Source organism: Salvelinus sp. IW2-2015, linkage group LG16, assembly GCF_002910315.2.
Source record: "Salvelinus sp. IW2-2015 linkage group LG16, ASM291031v2, whole genome shotgun sequence".
NCBI lineage: Eukaryota > Metazoa > Chordata > Actinopteri > Salmoniformes > Salmonidae > Salvelinus > Salvelinus sp. IW2-2015.
Window position 1 is genome coordinate 29211382 of NC_036856.1, and position 26468 is coordinate 29237849.

The following is a 26468-nucleotide window of genomic DNA, read 5'->3' on the forward strand; positions in this document are numbered from 1 at the left end:
GTGTTCTCTACTGTACTCTACAGACACAGTGTTCTCTACTGTACTCTACAGACACAGTGTTTCTCTACTGTACTCTACAGATAATGTTTCTCTACTTACTCTACAGATACCGTGTTCTCTACTGTACTCTACAGATACAGTGTTCTCTACTGTACTCTACAATACAGTGTTCTCTACAATACTCTACAGAACCAGTGTTCTCTACTATACTCCATAGATACAGTGTTCTCTACTGTACTCTACAGATAATGTTCTCTACTATACTCTACAGATACAGTGTTCTCTACTGTACTCTACAGATACAGTGTTCTCTACTGTACTCTACAGACACAGTGTTCTCTACTGTACTCTACAGACACAGTGTTCTCTACTGTACTCTACAGATAATGTTCTCTACTATACTCTACAAGATACAGTATTCTTCTATACTCTACGGATACAGTATTCTCTACTATACTCTACAGACACAGTGCTCTCTACTATACTCTACAGATACAGTGTTCTCTACTGTACCTCTCAGATACAGTGTTCTCTACTGTACTCTACAGACACAGTGTTCTCTACTGTACTCTACAGATACAGTGTTCTCTACTATACTCTACAGACACGTGTTCTCTACTGTACTCTACAGACACAGTGTTCTCTACTATACTCTACAGATACAGTGTCTCTACTTACTCTACAGATACAGTGTTCTCTACTGTACTCTACAGACACAGTGTTCTCTACTGTACTCTACAGATACAGTGTTTTTACTATACTCTACAGACACCGTGTTCTCTACGTACTCTACAGAGCACAGTGTTCTCTACTATACTCTACAGATACAGTGGTTCTCTACTATACTCACAGATACAGTGTTCTCTACTATACTCTACAGATACAGTGTTCTTACTGTACTCTACAGATAATGTTCTCTACTGTACTCTACAGATACAGTGTTTCTCTACTATACTCTACAGATACAGTGTTCTCTACTATACTCTACAGATACAGTGTTCTCTACTGTACTCTACAGATACAGTGTTTCTCACTGTACTCTACAGATACAGTGTTCTCTACTGTACTCTACAGACGCCAGTGTTTCTCTACTGTACTCTACAGACACAGTGTTCTCTACATTACTCTACAGACACAGTTACTTCTACTGTACTCTACAGATACAGTGTTCTCTACTATCAAATGTTATTGCTCACATAAAATTATTTTGCAGACGTTATTGCAGGTGTAGCGAAATGCTTGTGTTCCTAGTTCCAAAATTGCAGTAATATCTAACAATTCACAACAATACACACAAATCTAAAAGCAAAATAATGGAATTAAGAAATATATAAATATTGGAAGAGCAACAATGTCGGAGTGGCATTTACTAAAATACAGTAGAATAGAATACAGTATATACATATGAGATGAGTAAAGCAGTAAGTAAACATTATTCATGTGACTAGTGTTCCATTATTAAAGTGTCCAGTGATTCATTGTCTATGAATATAGGGCAGAAGCCTTTGAGGTGCAGGGTTGAGTAATCGGGTGGTAGCCGGCTAGTGATGGCTATTTAACAGTCTGATGGCCTTGAGATAGAAGCTGTTTTTCAGTCTCTCGGTCCCAACTTTGATGCACCTGTACTGACCTCGCCTTCTGGATGATAGCGGAGTGAACAGGCAGTGGCTTGGGTGGTTGATATCCTTGATGATATTTTGGGCCTTCCTCTGACATCGGGTGCTGTAGGTGTCCTGGAGGGCAGGTAGTTTGCCCCCGGTGATGCGTTGGGCAGACCGCACCACCCTCTGGAGAGCCCTGTGGTTGCGGGCAGTGCAGTTGTCGTACCAGGCGGTGATACAGCCCGACAGGATGCTCTCAATTGTGCATCTGTAAAAGTTTGTGAGGGTCTTAGGGGCCAAGCCAAAATTTCTTCAGCCTCCTGAGGTTGAAGAGGCGCTGTTGCGTCTTCACCACACTGTCTGTGTGGGTGGATCATTTCAGATTGTCAGTGATATGTATGCCGAGGAACTTGAAGCTTTCCACCTTCTCCACTGTGGTCCTGTCAATATGGATAGGGGCGTCCTCCCTCTACTTTTTCCTAAAGTCCACGATCAGCTCCTCCATTTTGTTGACGTTGGGTGAGAGGTTATTTTCCTGGCACCACTCCGCCAGGGCCCTCACCTACTCCTTGTAGGCTGTCTCGTCCTTGTTGGTAATCAGGCCTACTATGGTTGTGCAAGTCCAGGACCCAGTTGTACAGGGCGGTGTTCAGACCCAGGGCCCCGAGCTTGATGATGAGCTTGGAGGGTACTATGGCGTTGAAGGCTGAGCTATAGTCAATGAACAGCATTCTTACACAGGTATTCCTCTTGTCCAGATGGGATAGGGCAGTGTGCAGTGCACTGGCAATTGCATTGTCTATGAATCTATTGGGGCGGTAAGCAAATTGAAGTGGGTCTAGGGTGTCAGGTAAGGTAAAGGTGATATTATCCTTAACTAGCCTCTCAAAGCACTTCATAATGACAGAAGTGAGTGCTACGGGCGATAGTCATTTAGTTCTACTACCTTCGCTTTCTTGGGTAGAGGAACAATGGTTGAAACAAGTGGGGACAGCAGACTGGGATAGGGAGAGATTGAATATGTTCGTAAACACTCTAGCCAACTGGTCTGCGCATGCTCTGAGGACGCGGCTAGGGATGCCGTCTGGGCCGGCAGCCTTGCGAGGGTTAACACGCTTAAATGTCTTACTCATGTCGGCCACAGAGAACGAGAACCCACAGTCCTTGGGAGCGGGACGCATTGATGGCAATGTGTTATCCTCAAAGCGGGCGAAGAAGGTGCTTAGCTTGTCCGGGAGCAAGACGTCAGTGTCCGCGACTTGGTTTGTTTTTCCCTTTGTAGTCCGCGATTGTCTGTAGACCCTGCCACATGTCTTGTGTCTGAGCCGTTGAATTGCGACTCCACTTTGTCTCTGTACTGACGTTTTGCCTGTTTGATTGCCTTACGGAGATTGCCTTACGGAGGGAATAACTACACTGTTTGTATTTTGACCCTATTCCCAGTCACCTTGCCATGGTTAAATGCAGTGGTTTGTGCTTTTAGTGTAGCGTGAATGCTGCCATCTATCCACGGTTTCTAGTTTGGGAAGGTTTTAACAGTCACAGTGGGAACAACATCCCCTATACACTTCCTGATGAACTCCGTCATCGTGTTCGTGTATACATCAATGTTATTCTTGGAGGCGACCCGGAACATATCCCAGCCCGAGTGATTAAAACAATCTTGAAGCATGAATTCCTATTGATCAGAATAGCGTTGAATATACCTTAACACAGGTACTTCCTGTATGAGTTTCTGTCTATAGTAAGGGAGGAGCAAAATGTAGTTGGGATCTGATTTTCCAAAGGGAGGGTGGGGGAGGACCTTGTAGGGATCCCGGAAGAGAGAATAGCAGTGGTTGAGTGTTTTCCCAGCATGGGTACTACAGTCAATGTGTTGATAGAACTTCGGTAGCGTTTTACTCAAATTTGCTTTGTTAAAATCCCCACATACAATGAATACAGCCTCAGTATATGTGGTTTACAGTTTGAATAAAGTCCAGGGTAGTTCTTTGAGGGCCGTCGTGGTATCGGCTTGAGGTTGAATATACATGGCTGTGACTATAACTGAAGAGAATTCTCTTAGGAGGTAATATGGTCAGCATTTGATTGTGAGGTATTCTAGGTCGGGTGAACAAAAGGACTTGTGTTTTTATACGTTATCACAATCACACCATGAATGGTTAATCATGAAACTTACATCACCGCCCTTCTTCTTGCTGGAGAGTTCTTTATTCCTGTCTGCGCGATGCACTGAGAACTCAGATGGCTGTATGGACAGGGACAGTATATCCGGAGAGAGCCATGATTCCGTGAAACAGAGTATGTTACAGTCCCTGATGTCTCTCTAGAAGGAGATCCTCGCCCTGAGCTCGTCAACTTTATTGTCCAGAGATTGATTAGCGAGTAACATACTCGGATGCGGAGGATGGTTGCCCGCTGACACAAATACCTCTTCTCCGCCGGCAGGTTTTGGAGCAGCCTCTGGGATAAGTTCAATTTCCTTGGGGGATGCGAACAAAGGATCCAATTCGGGAAAGTCATATTCCTGGTCATAATGCTGGTGAGTTACCGCCACTCTGATTTCCAAAAGTCCTTTCCGGCTGTATGAAATAACACAAAAACTGTTCTGGGCTAATAATGTAAGAAATAACACACAAAAAAATGAAATACTGCAAAGTTGCTTAAGAGCAAGAAGAGCTGCCATGTCTGTCAGTGCCATCATACTATACTCTACAGACACAGTGTTCTCTATTGTACTCCACAGATACACTGTGGAAGGAGCTGCTCACAGGGAGAGGGGGCCTGTGTGCAGAGTGGTGAGTGGTGAGTGGTGAGAGACAGGAGAGCCATCCATCTTTACACAAATAACCAAAGCCTGGGTAGTGTTCAATCAATAGGCACACAAAAATAAGAAAATGGAGTGAAACCGGGAGGTACCACCTATCCTATTAAAAATGATTGTTTGTTTTTTTTAAACATTTTTCAACAGTGTGCTCTAATGACCATGACCCTGCCCTCTAATGCATAAGAAAGGGCATGTAAGGTTCTCTGGTCTATTGTCTTTAATGACTCAGGGTCAAGAACAGCATTCAGATTGGTTGCCTGCAGCCTAAGATCTGCATGGCTGATAACATCTAACTAGTGTGTATGGTAATATCTCCCCTACATTGAGCAACAACCGCCCACCACCAACTCCTCAGTTAAAGCTGCTGTTATTCTTGGGACGAGTACAATTTGATAAGAGGGGGTCCACTATCTTTCGTTAAAAACATTACTCTCCAGCCCTGCTGCTCAGCAATGACAAAGTTTTTTTTTAATTATGCAGCTCTCCCCAGAAAGTGCTTGAGTCTCCCCAGCTCGCAGCCAGATAGGCCTACCAGTAATTACAGCATCCATTAACTTGGTATGGAGCTGTTGAAAGGTGAAAGCCAACCCACACTGTTATGTACTTTCTTAGGATGGCACACTGCTCATGGAACAATACTGATTGAGTTATCACCAGGAGGAGGTGACATTTTTTTTTATGTGCTCATCTGCTGAGGCCACTTAACTCAAAATGACACCAGCATTTTTGTTGACATCAATATTTATGTTATGATAGAAACAGTATGCTGGGAGCATGTTGGATATTTAGCTGTCTGACAGAGTTGTGCACTGTGGGTTACAGTTACTGTATAACAGTATATACAGGTGTGGATAGAGTTAGACTCTACAGTCTGCAGCAGGGGTTCTCAAAGTGGGGTCTGCTGAGGTACTGCAGGGGGTCTGCGGCCAGATAAAAAATAAATAAATATAGCTCTGTCTATGAATTTGAGAGCGGTTACATTTCTCCAGGCCCTCAGCTTTTTACCCAAACAGAGGTGTGTAGAATTGCAGGAAAAAGGCTTGAAAACTGCAAAATGTTGTTGTTGATGCCAAAAGGCGGGCCTTTAAAATGTTCCTTCCCAGGGCCTGAGACTTGGTTTGTCCAGCCATGCACTGCCGAAGTCATAGTAAAACACCTGGTATGCTATTTCTATCTCACACCAATGAATATTCTCTAGTAGTTTGTACACTACTGAGCCATGCCGAGCTGTACTGCACTGGCCTAGTTATGCATCCACCATAGTTGCTGGTACCATGCTGGATTGGACATATCTGAGCCTGCACAGTGCGGTTGAGTTTGGCATGATAGTGTGAAACAGTATATGAGGTGTGGGTGTTCTGGGCTGGCTCAGCCAGGTGAGTGACTGACCTCTGGTCAGGTGTGTCCTCTGGTCCATCATATTATATACAGTATATCGTTATACATTGTATTATATATAGGTGGTTATATTATATACAGGTGACTGACCTCTGGATGTGTGCCGTTTGACCCCTCAGGGCTGCTGCCCCTCAGGTTGATGATGTGAACCTCCTGTGGTAGACCCGTGGTTCCACGGGAGGCACAGCCTGACAGGGCCGTGAAGCTCTTCAGCAGAGCCTGCACCGGGTGGCCTACACCTACTGGCAGCAGCTCACACGGGCTACGAGACAACGGACCTGGGGGGGAGAAGAATGAGATGAGTGGAACCCACGAAATGGTTTTTCGAGAATCCAAGATCCCCAGTGTGAAGCTAGAGAATCTTCATTTAAAAAGTACAGAGGTAAGAAGTGTTCCACACTGCAGCTTCAGTCCAACAAACTGGAGAACACTTTATATAAGATAAGTTGATAAGTTCTAAGTTTCTGTAAATCATTTATAGACTGTCCATAAATAGATAGCGTATGAATCAGCTATTCTCTGATGAACAAGTTATGAATGATGAGAGCAAATAAAGTGTCAGCATGCAACTATAATGAGTGACATAATCATTATTTAAATTGGGCATAGCAAAATAAAACAGTGTCTGCGCACATTGTCTGGGCACAAAGCTCACTCTTCTCAAAGTAGGCCATTCTCTTCAGTCCACAGCCTACTAACACAGCAGACTGGCCTCTCAACAAAGAGCAGCACCACGCTTTCTGACCCTCAACAGGCCACTAACACAAGACTGGCCTTTCCTCTGAACAAAGCAGTGTCTAGCTGACCCTGTACAGGATGTTATGGTGCCAGACGTATAATCAAGATGGCCCAAAGAGACCTCCATTATAATCCCCTTTATGTCACTTTTACCTCTTTCTCTTTTCCCGTAAATGTTCAGATCTGACCTTCCCTTAATTCCCTAATCCCCACAGGGGGTGGCCCACACTTCACACTTTAGTGCTCTTGTCTCTGGACAGCCCATAATTAGCCGTTATGACTGTGGTCAGTTACAGAACTTGCTGTGGAGATGTGGCGCTGGAGGTGTTCCTGTGAGAAGCATGTTAGATTGGTCTACAGTGTGTGTGTGTGTGTGTGCGTGTGTGTGTGTGTGTGTTTCCCTCCCACTGGTGCCCTGCAGCACAGAGAGACTGGTGAACTTGGACTTGGAGTACAACAAGAACGGATGGACTATAACAGGGATCAAGCAGTTGAACATAACGAGCACACTTGTTAACAAAACTTCCTTGAAGGGCTATCCTAAGAAGTTCATATTATGTTGGAGGTTGTGGGATTCCCTTTTCTCTCTCTCTGGATCAGAATCTTGCTTTTTCTATCTTTCATTTTACTCTACACTGATTAGCCTAATAGTGGTGCAGGTAACATTGTGAGGTCCTGTATATTACTAAAAACTGAAGATAATGCTTTAGGTAGCTAAAGTCAATCATAATAAATTATAATAAATAGGCAACAACTAGATCTCAAGACTGCCATAGATTATAGTTAGTCTGAGGGCAGTGGTCCAAAAATAGGGCCGTCTGCCCCTTTCCTCTCACTGCTGTCCATCCATCCATCCATGGCTGTCATGGAGAGGAAGAGTAGGACCAGTGAGACCTGTCAGTCATGCAGAGCCAAGCCCCAGCGTGGTCAGACCAGGGTTATGTCCCGAAGGGCATCATATTACCTGTATAGTGCACTATAAAAGTAGTATGAAAGCAGTGCAATTTATAGGAAATAGAGTGCTATTTGGCACGCATCCCAGGAGAGGACACTAAGTAACATAGTAATTTTACACACACACACACACACACACACACACACACACACACACACACACACACACACACACACACACACACACACACACACACACACACACACACACACACACACACACACACACACACACACACACACACACACACACACACACACACACACACACACATACACATACACATACACACACTGTTAAACTGACACACACACATACACACACAGCCCTGATGTTTTGTGCAAGGCGTTGAACAGGCCTTCTCCATTAGAGAAACTGTGTCTCAGTGGACAAGCTGTGTGGCCAGACTTTCCTCTTTCAGGTCAGTCCCTACTCTCTACTCTGCCCAACAGCCTCACAGACATTTCTTGGGCCAACCAGCCAGCGCAGGCCCCGCTCACGTTTCAAACACTGCATGATAAACACGTTATAGTTGCCGATAGCGATCAGGGGAAAACATTTGGAAATAATTAAAAGAGAAAATGAAGGACAGGGGAGATAACAACTTTAAAACTTCCCCGTCTCTGACAAAAATACTGTACCTCAACAGTGGGCTGCTAGAGGAAGGTTTCTCTCTGAGAACAGACTGTTATTGTTTTGCAGTACTGTACACACGCACACACACACACTGTACGTGTGATCCGCACAAAGCCTGAGAAATACCTTCCTATCTGTGTGTTGCGAGGACAGAAATGCTTTACTATTGTCTCTCTTGTCTCTCCTGAGAGAGACCCTGAGAGCCTCTGACAGATGTCTTTAACCTATTCTCTCTTCCTACAGCTGCTGTCTCCTGGTGCTAGTGAATCCATTCCCCATACAACTCATAGGAGATCTACTTTGATGTGATTGATGGGAACATACATTCAAAAACACAGTGACGGATGGCTGGAGTCAAGGAAAAAGAAACTGCAAAACCTTAATGGCAAAACCTTGTTGTGGTGCATCGGAGTTCCAACCCCCCTCTCCTCCCCAAGGAGTACACGCCGGTCCCTCTCTCTCCAGTCATCACGCCTCACCCTTCAGTCCTAATCTCAGAGCACTCAAACTCACTTTTCCCCCCACACCACACATTGTGAAATAACAACCACGCCACCGGCCAGACAGACAAATAATTAGTCCTTTTTGGAAGACAGCTAAGAAATGATGGCACTTGTTGGGCAGTGATGTTGTTTCTTTATTTAACTTCCTGGAAAAAATTGGCTATACAGAGACAATAAAAGTGTGTTGGAAAAAAATAATACAGAAGATTTCGACAATAATGGAAGGAAACCAAACATTTGTTTTATAACCCTGAAACACAAATGGAGCTGTGGGTAATAAACAAAGACAGTGTTTCCATCCCAAAGAATAATGGAATCGTCTGTATCTAGTTCAAAATCATATCAGGACAAAATTGTTTTGACCGAGATGGGATTGAGCAACAATAGGGCCATACTTTCCCCCAAAGTAAACTCAGACAACAACTCTGATCATTTGTGTATTATATATTCATTTATGGGCCTGCCATATTTACAACATTATTACAACAACGATGTCTATTGGACATTTACAATACGGAACTTAGTTTATACATTTACACAAAGGAACTTAATAGACGTATACAATGCACCGAGTCACTACAAGGATACAGGCATCCTTCCTAACTCAGTTGCCGGAGAGGAAGGAAACCGCTCAGAGATTAAACAGCAACAGAGTTTAATGGCTGTGATAGGAGAAAACTGAGGATGGATCAACAACATTGTAGTTACTCCACAAACCTAGCCTAAAAGACACAGTGAAAAGAATGAAGTCTGTACAAAATAAAAAATATTCCAGAACATGCATCTTGTTTGCAATAAGGCACTAAAGTAAAAGTGCAAAAAATGTGGCAAAGAAATTAACTTTATGCTAAGAGCTAAGCACAATCCTAGAGGAAAACCTGGTTCAGAGACAAATTTCCCTTTCAGCAGGACAATAACCTAAAAACACAAGACCAACTGGAGTTGCCTATTTACAGATTTTACTTAAATCGTCTTGAATCGGCAAGACCTTGAAAATGGCTGTCTAGCAATGATCAACAACCAGTTTGATAGAGCTTGAAGACGTTTTTAAAGAATATTGTCCAATTATTGTATAATCCATGTATGCAAAGCTCTTAGAGACTTACCAAGAAAGACGTACAGCTGTAATCACTGCCAAAGGTGATTCTAACATGAAATGACTCAGAAGTGTGAATACTTACGTAAATTTCATATTTTCAATACATTTGCTATCATTTCTAAAAACATGTTTTCACTTTGCCATTATGGGGTATTGTGTGTAGATGGGTGAGAAAAAATATATATAACACATTTTGAATTCAGGCTGTAACACAACAAAATGTGGAATAAGTCAAGGGGTGTGAATACTTTCTGAAGGCACTGTACTTATACAACAATCCTCTATCATAGCCATAATATCTGGTATTATTGATATTTTTCTGTGTAGCTAAAACCAACTGGAATCCAATCCTGCACATCTGGTATTGTCATCACAGTCTGCAGCCTTCATGGAGAGGGGGGAGAGGAGAAGAAAAAGACTTGAACAGCTTTGTCTCTTCTGTCACCTCTCCCCCTGTCCATACCTCTCTCTCCCCCCCCCCTCCCCCCTCTCTCCTCTCTGTGTTTCTTCTCTCCACAGCAGAGGGAGTACAGAGAGGTCCTGTCCAGCAGCTGCTAGGCCCTCTAGCCAGGCCGAGCCGGACTAACGCCCACAGAGAGGAATGAGAGAAGCTGTTGTTCGCTCTGCATGAAAAATTAACCCGGCCTAGAGAGCCCACCAGACACTTTACTAGACAGACTATACACACTGCAGAGCAGACACCTCCAAGACCTAAGCCCAGCAGATCCAGTCATATATGATAGTAACAAGTGATATTCCATCTGTGATGTCTACCTTAACAGCAAAATATTTATCTTGGATTTTGGTTGGGAGAATAAGGTCATGGTTAATCGTCTTCTGGTGGAAAATAAGGTCAAGGACCTGTGAATCTCAGCGTGAAGCCAATGTTGGTTGATCAGATTATGTTAAAAAATGAGAACAATAACGGCAATTTAAGAAAGTTCTGATTTTATTTCATGTCTAGGGTATGATTATATCCATCAATGTCCAAGCACCCTTTATTCTGGGGCCTGGGGGACTAACTGCTCTCATCAGGCAAACCTCCACACCAGGCGAGACTGGTTCTCACAGGAGTGTCTCTTCCTGTCTCAGTCTGGATCCTGACAAAGATGAGACAGACAGAACCCTGCAAGAGTGCAGCGCATGGGATAGAGCACACCTGTGTGAGTACAGACAGCCTGGTCTGGTCCTGCATGTTCTGGACCCACATACTCAACATCAATATCCTACTATCCTCACCATCCAGACCTAGTTACAGCCAGGAGAACCAAGTAAAAATCATAATAAACGACAACAAAAACACAAAACTATCATATAAATAAATACTCAAAAACCACAGAGGACAGTTTCTGTGTACCTCACCAGCTTGACATCAGATAGGTTTCTATAAAACTGACTAATCTAGAATGTTTTCCCAGGCTAGCATGCTAGGAAATAATGATTTGATAAACGTGTAATCAAAGTAACAGAAGGAAAACATCTCAGTTCTAGAAAGGATGTATTGCCAATGATGGTCAACATACTGTACAAGGTGTCTTTGCCACCCGTTTCTGCTGCTACCTCAACTTTCTGACTGGAAATGCTAGGCCTTTGTCTTTCACTCCCACATGCACCTGTTTAAAGAGAGCACAGACACACCAGGCCACAACTTTTACATCTATAAGCTATTAACCTACTTGTTCATATATACATCCTGTTAACCTGTATCTTTCCTATCAAATTTGGATATATATATTTTTGCTGTCAATTTTTACAAATGTCAATTTTTATTCATTTATTGAAAGCAGTAACTACCAGTAACTACCCTCTAGGACCAAGAAAATGTATTCAAAATAACTTCTGAAGTTTTATAATTGTGTGTTCGTTAATGGGGACATATGGTCATTTTTCAGAAAAGTCTCTGTTTTTGGAGATAAGAGGTTTTCATCAGACAGTGACGATATGGTATAATCATCTTATCTTGTGGAAGGTTCAACTATGTATGATGGGTAACTGTAATAAACCATTCCTGAAACCATTTGCTAAAACACAAATGTTACTCAAAGCCATTTGGCGTCATGGGGCAGTCAGTCAGTCTTGAAAAGGCATTTGTAATAAGTTTCAGCATGAGCCATAGTTTCAATTAAGTCCTTTGAGTGGAGGAAGACGAATAAGCCACCCGCACACATGCTTCGCGGCCAAATTAGATGCCAGAGAAAATGAAAAAGAGCTGATAGCCCACTGTGCCTTTGACACACACACTGCCCTTTCTCTCTCTCCTACAGTATATCATGTAGATACCAGGGGAAGGCTGTCAAAGTGAGTCAAGGGGCTCTGTGGGCCCTGGTCAAAAGCAGTGCACTATAAAGGGGATAGGGTGCCATTTGGAAGCAGGCTGAATGAATACGCTGACTGGGTTATATAGTGGTACTGCTGCGAAAGGCCTCAGAGAGAGTAGATTAAGTTCAGGTTGCTGAATTTACTGGGTTCTTATAGTAATACTAGGAAAGTCCTCAAGAGCCGATGACGACGGTTTAGGTTACTGAATTTACACAGGGTAGAAACCACAGGCATTCACATTTTTACACATCAAACTAGGAGTTTAGAGAGAGAGAGAGGGACATGACAAGAAAGAGGAGAGAAACAGAGAGAGAGAGAGAGAGAGTGTGAGAGAGAGAGAGATCAGGAATGGGGGAGGTACTGACACTGAAAGATAAAAATGCACTCTGACTCAGATGAGTATAACTCCTTATTACTCCACTTAACCTATCTGACGATGTGGGAGTTGAGAAGCACGGACAGCCAGTAACAGAACTGATGTACCTTTCAATCTCCACCAGTTTCTATGCTGCCCCTTACAATACCTACTGAAGTCTGCAGTTCTTGTTATGCCTCTTTTGTGAATTACAGTTGAGTTTTTAAATCAGGTGGTCAAAGTATTAGCAGTCTACTCAGAAGCTGTATATGTGAACTAAAATAGAAATAGATTCTGTTGTAAAGGCTCATTGAGTGCTTTGATTATTACACTGATGTTGAAGGCTAGAGAACGAGGAACGTGGATATACAGTATCGGGATCGCTCTCAAAAGGGTTAATAGAGTCAGGAAGCGTATAGAAACTCAAAACGATAGTTAAATCTCAGAGACTGTAGAAATACTCTCCAAGCCAACCGACTTAAAAAGTATTTAAACACCCTGGAAGTGTTCCAAATAACACCCTATTCCCTAGTCCTATAGGCCCAGGTCAAAATAGTGTACTATATAGGGAATATAATGCCATTTAAGGATGCAGCCACTGATTAGATTCCAAGAAATGCACTCTGTTGCTACAACATGCTGCTGGTGACATTCCAAGACTTGGGTACAGGATGTGATGTCATACCATGTGCCCGTTAGGAACATATCTGATTTTCCCACAAAGCCAATTCCGATAAGAAACAAAAAGACCCTTCCCCAACGCACTACACACACACACACACACACACACAACATGTGCACGCATAAACACACTCACACATTCAGAGACAGACACAAGTGCACGTGTCTTATTTCCAGCATCCCTCAGCAGTAGACTATTGTATATTTTTTCAGAGGGAGATACTTTTACACAGTTTTAATTCTTACACAGTGTGTTTCACAAAATAGATGACGCTGGCTGTGCACTGCCTATATCAGAATACATCCTGTATCCTGTACACATTCCCAAATAAAGACAAACGGATTTGAAAACATGTTTGTTCAATTACACAAAGACATCATAAGGCAGGATTGATTACAGGAAAATACATGTAATAGACAGGGGATTGGTGGGGCCACTATGTCAATATGTGTAGTTCTATCCATTAAACCTGTGGTATCTCAGTTCCCATATGGACCAAGGTATTATCTCAATCCTCCAATCATTGGTCCTTGTCTCCTAGCAAAGATTCTCAGGGTCCGCAGAACACGCAAACCAGTTTAGGGAGAGCAATATTCTGCCCTGTCATGTTTTTCTAAGGGGCTTTAGTTTGGAACTACACAATCACTAGGCCCGCAGCGCTGACACTAACAGTAACTCACTCAGCGCTGAGTTAGCAAGAGGGCACAAATACAGGAAGCAAATAAAGCCTTTCATAAGGATAGTACTAGCTTTATTCATTCTGTCTGCTAGCTATGAAATATGGATTCATCATGAACCAATATGAGCCTGTAAAATGTGGAAGCACGGGAGGCAGGACGTTGGTAGGAAGGGGAGACATGGGAGAGGACGGGGAGAAGAGGTGGGGGAGAAAGAGCGGTTGACAGGGGAGGACGGGGGGAGGAGGTGGGGAGAAGAGCGGTTGACAGGGGAGGACGGGGGAGGAGGTGGGGGAGAAGAGAGCGGTTGACAGGGGAGGGACGGGGGAGGAGGTGGGGGAGAAGAGCGGTTGACAGGGGAGGACGGGGGGAGGAGGTGGGGGAGAAGAGCGGTTGACAGGGGAGGACGGGGGAGGAGGTGGGGGAGAAAGAGCGGTTGACAGGGGAGGACGGGGGGAGGAGGTGGGGGAGAAGAGCGGTTGACAGGGGAGGACGGGGGAGGAGGTGGGGGAGAAGAGCGGTTGACAGGGGAGGACGGGGAGGAGGTGGGGAGAAGAGCGGTTGACAGGGGAGGACGGGGGGAGAAGGTTGGGGGAGAAGAAGGCGGTTGGACAGGGGAGGACGGGGGGAGGAGGTGGGATATGGGGGCTGCACTGCAGTCAGTCAGGAAAGTCATAAAACCTTTCCATCAAAGTGTGAAATCTGAGATCAAAAGTCCCACAAACCTGCCCACGGTCCAGCATCACACAAACAATCCCTTATTTGATGAATCAATCTGATCTGACAAATTGTATTCGCTACTGCCAAGCTTGATTGCATGACTGAATAACTTGATCGCATGACGGAATAACATTTACATAAGGGGAAAAAACAGTAATAGGGAGAAAAATATTTAAATGAATCTTCGTGCCATCTCCAAGTGTGTTACCAGGTGTGGATACTAGTCATAAATCCTACATCTGTGTCCATAAAAAGTACAGTGACAATTGAGCTATTGACCTAGGACTGAAACCGTCACTCCAAATCAGGAGCCATCTTTCTATCAAGTGATAATAAACAGACAGGCCCAGTCTAGGAATGGCTTCCTGTTTTGATTTTATACACAGGCATACCAGTTGCAGAAACAGTATGTACTGAGATGGATTAATTCAAAAGTATTCACACCCCTTGGATTTCTTCACATAGTTTTTTTTACAAAGTGCGATTAAAATGGTTTTAACTGTAATTTTTGGTCAACAATCTACACAAAATACTCTGTAGGGTCAAAGTGGAAGAAATACACTTTTTAAAGAAGATTTAATCAAAAATAAAATAAATAAAATATAGTTGTTGCGTAAGTATTCAGCTCCCTGAGTCAATACATGTTAGAAACACATTTGGCAGCAATTACAGCTGTGAGTCTTGTTGGGTAAGTCTCTAAGAGCTTTGCACACCTGGATTATGTAATACTATTCTATTATTCTTTTTTAAATTCTTCAAGCTCTGTCAAAATGTTGAGGATCATGGCATACATCAATGTTCAAGTGTTGCCATAGTCTTGCCATAGTATTTCAAGCAGATTTAAGTCAAAACTGTAACTTGGCCACTTAGGAACATTCACGGTCTTCTTAGTAAGCAACTCCAGTGTAGATTTGGCCTTGTGTTGTAGGTTACTGTCCTGCAGAAAAGTGAATTCCTCTCCCAGTGTCTGGTGTAAAGCATGTTTTGCTCTCGGATTTTGCCTGCGCTTTGCCCTATCCCGTTTCTTTTTAATCCTGAAAAACTTCTACCTCAGTACATCTACATCAGTATTTGCATACCTATACCATGATGCAGCCATCACCACGCTTGACAATAAGGAGGCAGTTACTCAGTGATGTGTTGTGTTGTATTTACCTCAATCATAGGGATTTGCATTTAGGCCAAAAAGTGTTTTCCTTTGCTATGCTTTTTTGCAGTATTACTTTAGTGCCTTGTTGCATACAAGTTTTGGAATATTTTTTATTTTGTATATTTGTGTTCTTTTTACTCTGTCCTTTAGGTCATTGTTGTGGAGTCACTACAATGTTGTTGATCCATCCTCAGTTCACTCCCATCACAGCCATTGAACTCTGTAGCTGTTTTAAAATCACCAATGGCCTCATGGTAACTGTATATATGAGGTGTCTCGGTGGTTTAATACATCATTCACAGCATAATTATGAACTGGACCATGCTTAAAGAGATATTCAATGTCTGATTTGTTATTGTTACCCATCGAAAAACTCCCTGGTTTTTGTAGTTGAATATGTGCTTGAAATTCAACACTTCACTGAGGAACCTTACAGATGTTGCATTTATGGGGGACAGAGGAAGAGTTAGTAATTTAAAAATCATGTCAACCACTATTATTTTACACAGAGTAAGTGAACATAATTTATGTGATTTGTTAAGCCAAATTGTATTCCTGAACTAATTTAGCCTTGCCTAAACAAATGGGTTGAATACATATGCAACGACTATATTTGAGTTATATTTGTTTTTATTAATACAATTGTTTTAATGGTTCTTCCACTTTGACATTACACACTATTTCATGGGTATTGTTGACAAAAAATGACAATTAAATCAATTTTAATCCCACAATAAAATGTGATGAAATCCAATGGGTCGGAAAACTTTTGCAAGGCATTGTATGGACTCATGGGTGTAGAGACTAGAAAGAGTTCTCCCAAGTCATGCTATTCTTTAGTGGAGGGTTAAGTATGTGCTAACAAAAATGACTATGATGAATTGTTTTAGAAAGAAAAATGTTTCCGTTGGCACCTTTATATAACTGGATATTCAAGAATGAGGGTGACATAAACATGAATCTAAAATATTTGTAAATGAATAAATGCCCGGCCACGTCAATGACCTTTAACCCATCACTCACAGGCACCAAATAGACCCCAGGCCCTTTCATCCAGTCTTGTCAGCGTTCTCAGGAGCAACCACCTACCCCTGTCCTCTTAGCCTCCCACCCATCTCAGGCCTCTTTTCAGGGTCTCGGGCCCAGTGTGAGTCAGACTTAGACACCCACACATAGGCCTCGCAGCCAGGGTCTCAGGCCCAGTGTGAGTCAGACTTAGACATTCCCACCATAGGCCTCGCAGCCAGGGTCTCGGGCCCAGTGTGAGTCAGACTTGACACCCACACATAGGCCTCGCAGCCAGGGTCTCAGGCCCAGTGTGAGTCAGACTTAGACACCCACACATAGGCCTCGCAGCCAGGGTCTCAGGCCCAGTGTGAGTCAGACTTAGACACCCACACATAGGCCTCGCAGCCAGGGTCTCAGGCCCAGTGTGAGTCAGACTTAGACACCCCACATAGGCCTCGCAGCCAGGGTCTCAGGCCCAGTGTGAGTCAGACTTAGACACCCACACATAGGCCTCGCAGCCAGGGTCTCAGGCCCAGTGAAGGTCTTGAGTGCCACTTGTCCTGCTCGTTCCTGACACCATTTATTTTCTGAATGACCCACCCACCCAGCCTGCTTTCATCTTGGCCCTTTGTATTGTTCATATTAGTAATGACTTTACAACAATAGAAAGGCTGAAAAGCCAGTCTAGTTAAACCACCAATGTGAAGTTTCCTCCCACCTCACTTGAAGTATTAAAGAACACTTCTTGAGACTCTAAGTCCTATACAGATCCTGTGAAGGTTACATCAGCAGCTAGAGGTTGTAGACGCTGGGGACAGGAATACACTTTTAATGACATAACGACTGAAGCTAGCTGTTTATTAGTGCATTTTGGGCCGTATATCAGAAGAAAATGACTTAAAATATATAGGATTACTATATTGTATGTTCTCTGGATGCCATGCCGATAGCAGGACAGTTTTTAGGGATTATCTCCAAAACAAACACTATATATACAAAATTATGTGGACACCCTTTCAAATTAGTGAAATCGGCTATTTCAGCCACACCAGTACTATATATCACTGTGCTCAAATGTCCGGGAAATTAAAAATGCTGCCGGTTAAATGTCCGGCGCCACATTTTCCTAACGGAAACCCTGACAGACATGTACACACAATAAATAAATGTGGTGTGGGATATCTACTGAATGAACATACCCCTGCTTGTTTGTTCTTTACCATGAACAGCAGGAAGGGATTGAGTATCAGGGTAAACAGAGGGCAGCCCCTATACAGCTTTACGGCTTAAATATACTGACTCATATACCACTATTGATCCAGCCACAGCACATAAATATCTAGGTCATGGTTCTACAGAAAATAATGAAACCAACGGTAATCTTCCAATGGAGATATAGCCTGAAAAATGAACAAGTGAAGTCAACAGAATAATATTTGGGGTCACTACAACATGAAAAGGTGGATTTATGTTCCACGGGAGCAAAGAGGAATAAAGACTTAAAATATATAGGATTACTATACTGTATGTTCTCTGGATGCCATGGCAATAGCAGGACAGTTTTGAGGGATTATCTCCAAAACAAACACTATATATACAAAAGTATGTGGACACCCTTTCAAATTAGTGAATTCGGCTATTTCAGCCACACCCGTTGCTGACAGGTGTAGGAAATCGAGCACACAGCCATGCAATCATTGACAAACATTGGCAGTAGAATTGCCCGTACTCAAGAGCTCAGTGACTTTCAACATGGCACCGTCATAGGATGCCACCTTTCCAACAAGTCAGTTCGGAAAACGTCAACCCTGCTAGAGCTGTCCCGGTCAACTGTAAGTGCTGTTATTGTGAAGTGGAAACGTCTATAAGCAACAACGGCTCAGCCGCGAAGTGATAGGCCACACAAGCTCACAGAACAGGACCACTGAGTGCTGAAGCGCGTAGTGCGTAAAAATCATCTGTCCTCGATTGCAACACTCACTAACTAGTTCCAAACTGCCTCTGGAAGCAACTTTAGCACAAGAACTGTTTGGCGGGAGCTTCATGAAATGGGTTTCCATGGCCGAGCAGACACAAGCCTAAGATCACCATGCGCAATGCCAAGCGTCTACTAGAGTGGTGTAAAACTCGCCGCCATTGGACTCTGGAACAATGGAAACACTTTCACTATTTGGCAGCCCGACAGATGAATCTGGGTTTGGCGACTGCCAAACACTACCTGCCCCAATGCTTAGTGCCAACTGTAAAGTTTGGTGGATGAGGAATAATGGTGTGGGGCTGTTTTGTTATGGTGTGGCTAGGCCCCTTAGGTCCAGTGAATGGAAATCTTAACGCTACTTTGTGGCAACAGTTTGGGGAAGGCCGTTTCCTGTTTCAGCATGACAATGCCCCAGCGCACAAAGTGAGGTCCATACAGATATGTTTTTTCGAGATCGGTGTGGAAGAACTTGACTGGCCTGCCCAGAGCCCTGACCTCAACCCCATCAAACACCTTTGGGATGAATTGGAACACCGACTGTGAGCCAGGTCTAATCTCCCAACATCAATGCATGACCTGACTAACACTCGTGGCTGAATGGAAGCAAGTCACCGCAGCAATGTTGCAACATCTAGTGGAAAGCCTTCCCAGAAGAGTGGAGGCTGTTATAGCAGCAAAGGGGGGACCAACTCCATATTAATGCCCATGATTTTGGAATGAGTAGTTCGACGAGCTGGTGTCCCCATGTAATGTATCAATCACCCTGTGGCGCAAGCCGCCTTGTTATTATGTTATATACATGTACATCATTATGACTGATGGGTTAGGAGAAGCAGCTGGTTGCCGGTGAGGCCAGTATGAATAGAGAACAAAGGCAGGTCTTTACATTTTAATGGCGCCTGAGAGGCAACTAGAGAGGGCAACTACTTTTACACACACAAACACATATATACTGTACACACACACACAGCTACTTTCACATAGACCCAAATGAGGAGACCACATTCCAGTGGACCTCCTCGTCTCGTTGGCCGAGAAGAATGACATAACGTCAAATGTCTTGCCGCTTTGCCCCCACACGTATTAACACACGCAAATGACCCTGTGAGGGGAGGGCCCCTGGCCTTCGACAAGACGCTGGCTAGTTAATAAAGAGACCGAGTACAAAGGGGATCAAATATGCTGCTGGTGAATAAAGTCCTCTGTTTAAGGAAGACTTCAGATCAGCCTCCACTAGAACCCCATGAGAGAGGAACTACACATCTGACTAACTGCCACTAAGCAGAGCTCGCCCACCAGCTCAAGAAATGTATTGTTATTTATACAGTAGAACAATTGAAATATAGTATATTTAAATTGTTGTAATAGTTCATCAAGCAGTGTGGACAACAGGTAATTTTGTCAACTAAATGGAAGATACCATGACATGAAATTAATAAAAAGTTTAGTACGCATGTGTTTTAACACAAGAGTGTTTCTCCCACGTACACAAAAGAAAAGCACCTTCCAACTCACACATAACAGTGCATCACATTGTGGAGGGGAAACCCTTGTGGTAAATGTGATGAGTCCCTTAATCCTCTACACAGCAGCAATGACGCAAACCACAACCAACAACAGTACTCTCTCTCCCTTCGTTAGCCAAGTCCCAACTTCCAGAGCTGAGACCCAAGGTGAAAAAACAAGTGTGAAAATATCAATATGTGACTGTGCGTGTGATCTAAGGCAAATGATATCTGTAATTTAGTGTTCGGACTGAGGAGGGCCTGTTACTTTGGAAGAATACTTTGCTGATATTTTCCAAAGAAACTTTCCGACGGTGGGGCTTAGCCCACGTGGCCTGTCAGCACAACTTATCTGAGGCGAATTGAGGGGGGAAAGGTGGGTCCCAGACTGGGGAGAGTAGGGCAGTGAGATGAGAGACACCACCTGGAAGCCTTCAGCTAGCTAACTCACTCACAGCCCAGCTCCTACTTAAGATGAGGGAGGGAGAGGAAGGGAAGCTTATAGATTGTTAACTGCAGAGAAAGAAAGTGACACGTCATGTGTGGTGGTGATGATAATGAACCTGATAATGTACTTCAAAATAAGAGGATATCAAGTAACTCATATTCCTTCCTGAAAACATGTGGGGACAGAGATCAGGGCTTTTAGCTAAACCTGCAGTGAATAAAGGACTCAACTCAAACCCACTCGCTTAGTAAGAAGAAGAGTGCCAAGTTCTGGCAACCTACCATGAAAGAGGCAAAAAACAGAGACATGCCCTACTACTCTGTCTACCTTCTTCCAATACCAGGACAAGAGAGAGTTAAACTCTAGTAATATTTGTTCCTTTCTCTTTCTTCAGTGAAGTCACACTCCACATAACTCCTTTACTGTTCCAGGACCTCTATACCAGGTGGTGTCAGAGGAAGGCCCTAAAAATTGTCAAAGACTCCAGCCACCCTAGTCATACACTGTTCTCTCTGCTACGGTACCGGAGTGCCAAGTCTAGGTCCAAAAGGCTTCTTAACAGCTTCCACCCCCAAGCTATAAGACTCCTGAACAGTTAACCTGTCACGGCCGTCGAAAGAACTGGACCAAAGCGCAGCGTGGTGAGCGTACATATTCCTTTTTATTAGAATGACGCTGACAAAACAATAAACAATACAAAAACGACCGTGAAGCTTAAGGGCTATAGTCCCACACTGAAAGGAGGGAAAAGGGCTACCTAAGTATGGTTCCCAATCAGAGACAACGATAGACAGCTGTCCCTGATTGAGAACTATACCCGGCCAAAACATAGAAATACAAAATCATAGAAAACAAAAACATAGAATGCCCACCCCAAATCACACCCTGACCAAACCAAATAGAGACATAAAAAGGCTCTCTAAGGTCAGGGCGTGACATAATCAAATGGCTACCCAGACTATTTGCATTGTCCCCCCCTCTTTCACGCTGCTGCTACTCATTGTTTATTATCTATGCATAGTCACTTTAACCCTACCTACATTTACATATTACCTCAATTACCTCGACTAAACTGTGCCCCTGCACATTGACTCTGTACCAGTACCCCCTGTATATAGCCACACTACTGTTATTTTACTGCTGCTCATTAATTATTTGTTATTTGTTCTTTTTATTTTTTACTTAACACTTATTTTTCTTAAAACTGCATTGTTGGTTAAGGGCTTGTAAGTAATCAATAAGGGATGATTGCTTTCACCTGGTCAGTCTATATAATTAAAAGAGCAGGTGTTCTTAATGTTTTGTAGACTCAGTGTACATCCACTGCTGTTCATCACTAATATCAATAATAAATCTACACTTCATTACAAAATAATTTTCTCAAGCTGAGAGAAAGCCTATGTCTTTCCCTCCTCCCTCCCTTATCGGCAGTGTTGTTGAGATAAAGGCTTAACCGTGGGGACGGGCCCAGGTCTGTAAGTAGAGATGCTGAAGGCAAGCAGGGCTCCCATTGCTATGTAAACATCCCTACCACTCTCTAGCCTACAGCAACACACACAGYCATATGTGCATCCCAAATGGCATGCTATTCCTTACATAGTGCATTACTTTTAACCCTATGGTCAAAAGCAGTGCACTATATAGTCATAGTCTCTGTACCGCTCTGACTGGCTGCTCCGACTGTTAGCATGAATCACACTCCAACATCTGGTTTAACATGCTGGGAGGGACCTCTCTCTCTTCGGTTTTGTTCAGTGTGTGTGTGTGAAGTGTGTGTGTGTGTGTGTGTGTGTGTGTGTGTGTGTGTGTCGGAGGAGCAGAGGTCTGGGCTGCGGGCGCGTGTGTGTGTGTGTGTGTGTGTGTGTGTGTGTGTGTGTGTGTGTGTGTGTGTGTGTTGTGTGTGTGGTGTGTGCGTGCGTGCGTGCGTGCGTGCGTGCGTGCGTGCGTGCGTGCGTGCGTGCGCGCATGTGCGTGGTGGTGTGTGCGCGGAGTGTGTTGATTTGGACTGGACTCCGCATTCCCCCTCCTCCCTCATTCTCCCCTCAGTTTACAGCGGGTTGCACAATCCATTTTGGCAGTCCCCTCGTCATGCTGCAGGCCTTAACAGCAGCATTGTGGATATACAGTAGATGGTGATTTACAGGCCATCCTTTGTTCAACTATGGGGAAAAGAGCTAAAACTGCTTCCCTGAGGTGTGTATCTGATAGCCAAGCATGGAGCTGGAAATAAAATAAAAGAGCTAAGACAGTTATATATTAAATGTGGTACACTGTGAGCACATTAAATGAAAGCGGTAGATTGGTATCAAAGTGAAGGTTATAGGACTATGAAGATTAATACCATATTTATTGCACTCGAGCCTTGTTTACATTGGCACTCAAATCCTATTCTTTTGCATGTCTGATTTAAATCTGATATTTTTTATGCAGTCTGAACAGTCAAAAAGCACATAGAATTGGCTATTTCAAGCCACATCTCAAACCACCTTCGTTAGTTGCTTGAAACCAGATACATATCTGATTCCTGGCTATGCGACAGTAAAACTGATATATTTGCCCTCAAGTGGTTTTGAGACTGTTATTTGGCTTGTTGCTTGCTAGCTACTATCTTTACAGTTTGACAAGAACATGTGGTAGCTAACTATCTTGTTAATTGCTTATAAAGAAATGAGTGAATGTGCTAGAAAGCTAAACAGCTGCCTAGCTAGTTAGTTGAATGCTGTGGCTAGCCAAAATGGACTTGTTTCGAAAAATGGATCATCCTATCCTTTGAGGCTTTAAAAGTCTTCTTACACTATGATTTTGAAGATGCAAAGCAACTGGGAAACATCCATGGCAGGCATTGTTGCCACCTTAGCTTGCTACATAACTTCTGAGTGATAGGAAGCACGAGCACCACCACCAATCAGCCTACACCACTGAGCACACACCCGTTGATACTATGACAACTAGAGCAGCCATTTGGTCATTTGTAACTTCTCTTTGGACAGTCAGTATTCCAAAACGGATTTGGAAAAAAAACTGGTTTGAGCATTAAGGCCTGCAGTGTGAATCAGGCTTTGGAGTCATGGAATTCAGTAAATGATGACTCAGACCAGGGTGACTGACTTAGTTTGTCACGTTACCGTTGTCTTTTATAGCTGTTAAAACTTGATATGAGTGAATTCTCAGGCCCATCTATGTGTCTGTCATCATTTAAAGTCCCTACATGTACATACAGTATCACCATGCCTTCCAATTGAAACTCAGAGACTACCCCCTTCTCTCGGCTATGTGTCACTCATCAGAAAGGGCCGCCTATGAGATAATAACATGTGAACGGCTCGAGGAGCCACGAGCCGTGCAATGTGCCTGCAGTATAACAAGCATCCTGCCTGAGCTGTTTTTGGCAAGTGCATCAAATTAATATCCGGCTTCACATTTATTTCACAGTGAAACCTGAGGTTGTCACAACCAGTTCATAATATATCCTTCAGAAAATAAAGAGTTTTGTCAAGGTGAGGAGAGGCACGCGTGAAAAGAAAAGGTAGCAGGGTAAATGCACAAAAAGTATAAACAGTCCCAGGGAAAAGGGAGAGAGAATAAGAGAGAAAGGGATAGAAACAGAGAGAGAGGCAGCAGACAGAGAGAGAAGCAGAAACAGAAAGAGAAAGAGAGAGGCATCAGAAAAGGACGGAGCATAGAGAGAGATGGGAAGAGAGCCATCAAGGAACTTTGAGTAAAACTTCAGAGAGAATTATGGCTTGTATCCTGGATTGCATTACAATGAGAGAAGATTTATCACTGACCAATTTAAACATTACATAACTAAGAGCCCTCCTTACAAGTTTACAGGGCAGATGTGACCGTTTACTCAGACACCGTAGCTTGACTGAAAGAGAGGGAGCGAGATCGCTGGCCGTATTTGATGAGACTTCAGAAGGACTGAGAGAAGCTGGAAGGTGTAACAAAAACAAAGATGCAAAGTTCCCGTTCTCCTCTTATTTACCTCTTTTGTAATGTCATATGTTATCTTTGAATCTCTATTTGTTTCATAGTCTTTTCAGTGATCTTTCAGAGTCACCTTCAAGTTTTTTTGGCACACACTTCAGCACAAGGCTTGTCACATCTTAACACCACTTAATTGGTCGAATTTCTGAGTAACATCTTTCATCAGTAGGATATTCACACTTACACGACTTCACAAATATTACTCATGTAACTAGGAAACACTACACCTTATGACGATGAAGACATAATCTAAGACTTACTATATACAATGTGCTGGTCATCTATTAGATAGTGTGGTATGTTTAAACACTAAGTCAATTTGGCAGGTGTTTGTGTGTGTATGCGGAGAGGTGGAGGTGTATTGGGACATGCAGCAATGCTGACAGCAGAGTGCATGTGGAAGAATTGGAAAATATAATGCGTGAGTTCCTTGTGTCAACATAGGAGAGATAGCATTTCCTCCACTCACAGCAGATCCAGCCTGGACTGCTGTAGCCTGGACTGCTATTTGTAGTATAGTCAACATCAAGTCTCTAGAGAGAGTGGTAACTGCCTACAAAGAATAGTGCAAAGACTGCAGCCAAAGCTGAGGTGGTAAAGATGATCATTATCAAAACGTTCCACTTCAGGCACACAATGAAAGAAAAATATTTTCTATGTTGGGTCACACTTCGGGATTAAGTCATTTACAGCAGGGTTCCCCAACTTCGGAATTTGGTCCACGGGTGGATTTATTTGGCCCCCCAAGTTTTCTGAGCMAAAAAATACAGTATATATTCTATATATCCTAAAGCATGTGAACATTTAGCCACACCCGTTGCTGACAGGTGTATAAAATCGAGCACAAAGCCATGCAATCTCCATAGACAAACGATGACAGTAGAATGGCCTTACTGACGAGCTCAGAGATGTTCAACGTGGCACCGTCATAGGATGCCACTTTCCAACAAGTCAGTTTGTCAAATKTCTGCCCTGCTAGAGATGCCCCGGTCAACTTTAAGTGTTGTTATTGTGAAGTGGAAACGTCTAGGAGGAACAACAGCTCAGCCGCGAAGTGATAGGCCACACAAGCTCATAGAGTGGGGCCGCCGAGTGCTGAACCACGTAGCGTGAACATAGTCTGTCCTCGGTTGCAACACTCACTACCGAGTTCCAAACAGCCTCTGGAAGCAACTTCAGCACAATAACTGTTCGTCGGGAGCTTCACGAAATGGGTTTCCATGGCCAAGCAGCCGCACAAAAGCCTAAGATTACCATGCGCAATCCCTAACCTCAACCCCATCGAACACCTTTGGGATGAATTGGAATGCTGACTGCGGGCCAGCCTAACCGCCCAAAATCAGTGCCCGATCTCACATATGCTCTTGTGGCTGAATGGAAGCAAGTCTCCGCAGCAATGTTACAACATCTAGTGGAAAGCCTTCCCAGAAGAGTGGAGGCTGTTATAGCAGCAAAGGTGGGACCAACTCCATATTAATGCCCATGATTTTGGAATKAGATGTTCGACAAGYAGGTGTCCACATACTTTTGGTCATGTAGGCCGTCATTGTAAATAAGAATTTGTTCTTAACTGACTTGCCTAGTTAAATAAAGGTTAAATAAAATGTAGTGTATATAAATATACAGTATATATACAGTATAAAAAATTGACCCACGGCTGAATCTACTGTAGTTGATGATCCCTGATTTACAGGATTCAAAGGTCTAGATAAACACTACATACAGTGACTTCGGAAAGAATTCAGACCCCTTGACTTTTTCCACATTTTGTTACGATACAGCCTTATTCTAAAATTGATTAAATAAAAATAAATTCCTCAGCAATCTGCACACAATACCCCATAATGACAAAGTGAAAACATGTTTTTAGAAATGTATT

General features: G+C 43.3%; 1 protein-coding gene across 1 annotated transcript in view; it reads right to left on the reverse strand.

Annotated features, from left to right (window-relative positions):
- LOC111976166 (transforming growth factor beta receptor type 3-like) overlaps nucleotides 1-26468 on the reverse strand; it is a 163733-nt gene that overhangs the window by 122666 nt on the left and 14599 nt on the right. Inside the window, exon 3 of the mRNA XM_024004930.2 lies at nucleotides 5917-6104. Coding sequence (XP_023860698.1) covers nucleotides 5917-6104 — 188 coding nt within the window. The remainder of the gene's footprint in view (nucleotides 1-5916; nucleotides 6105-26468) is intronic.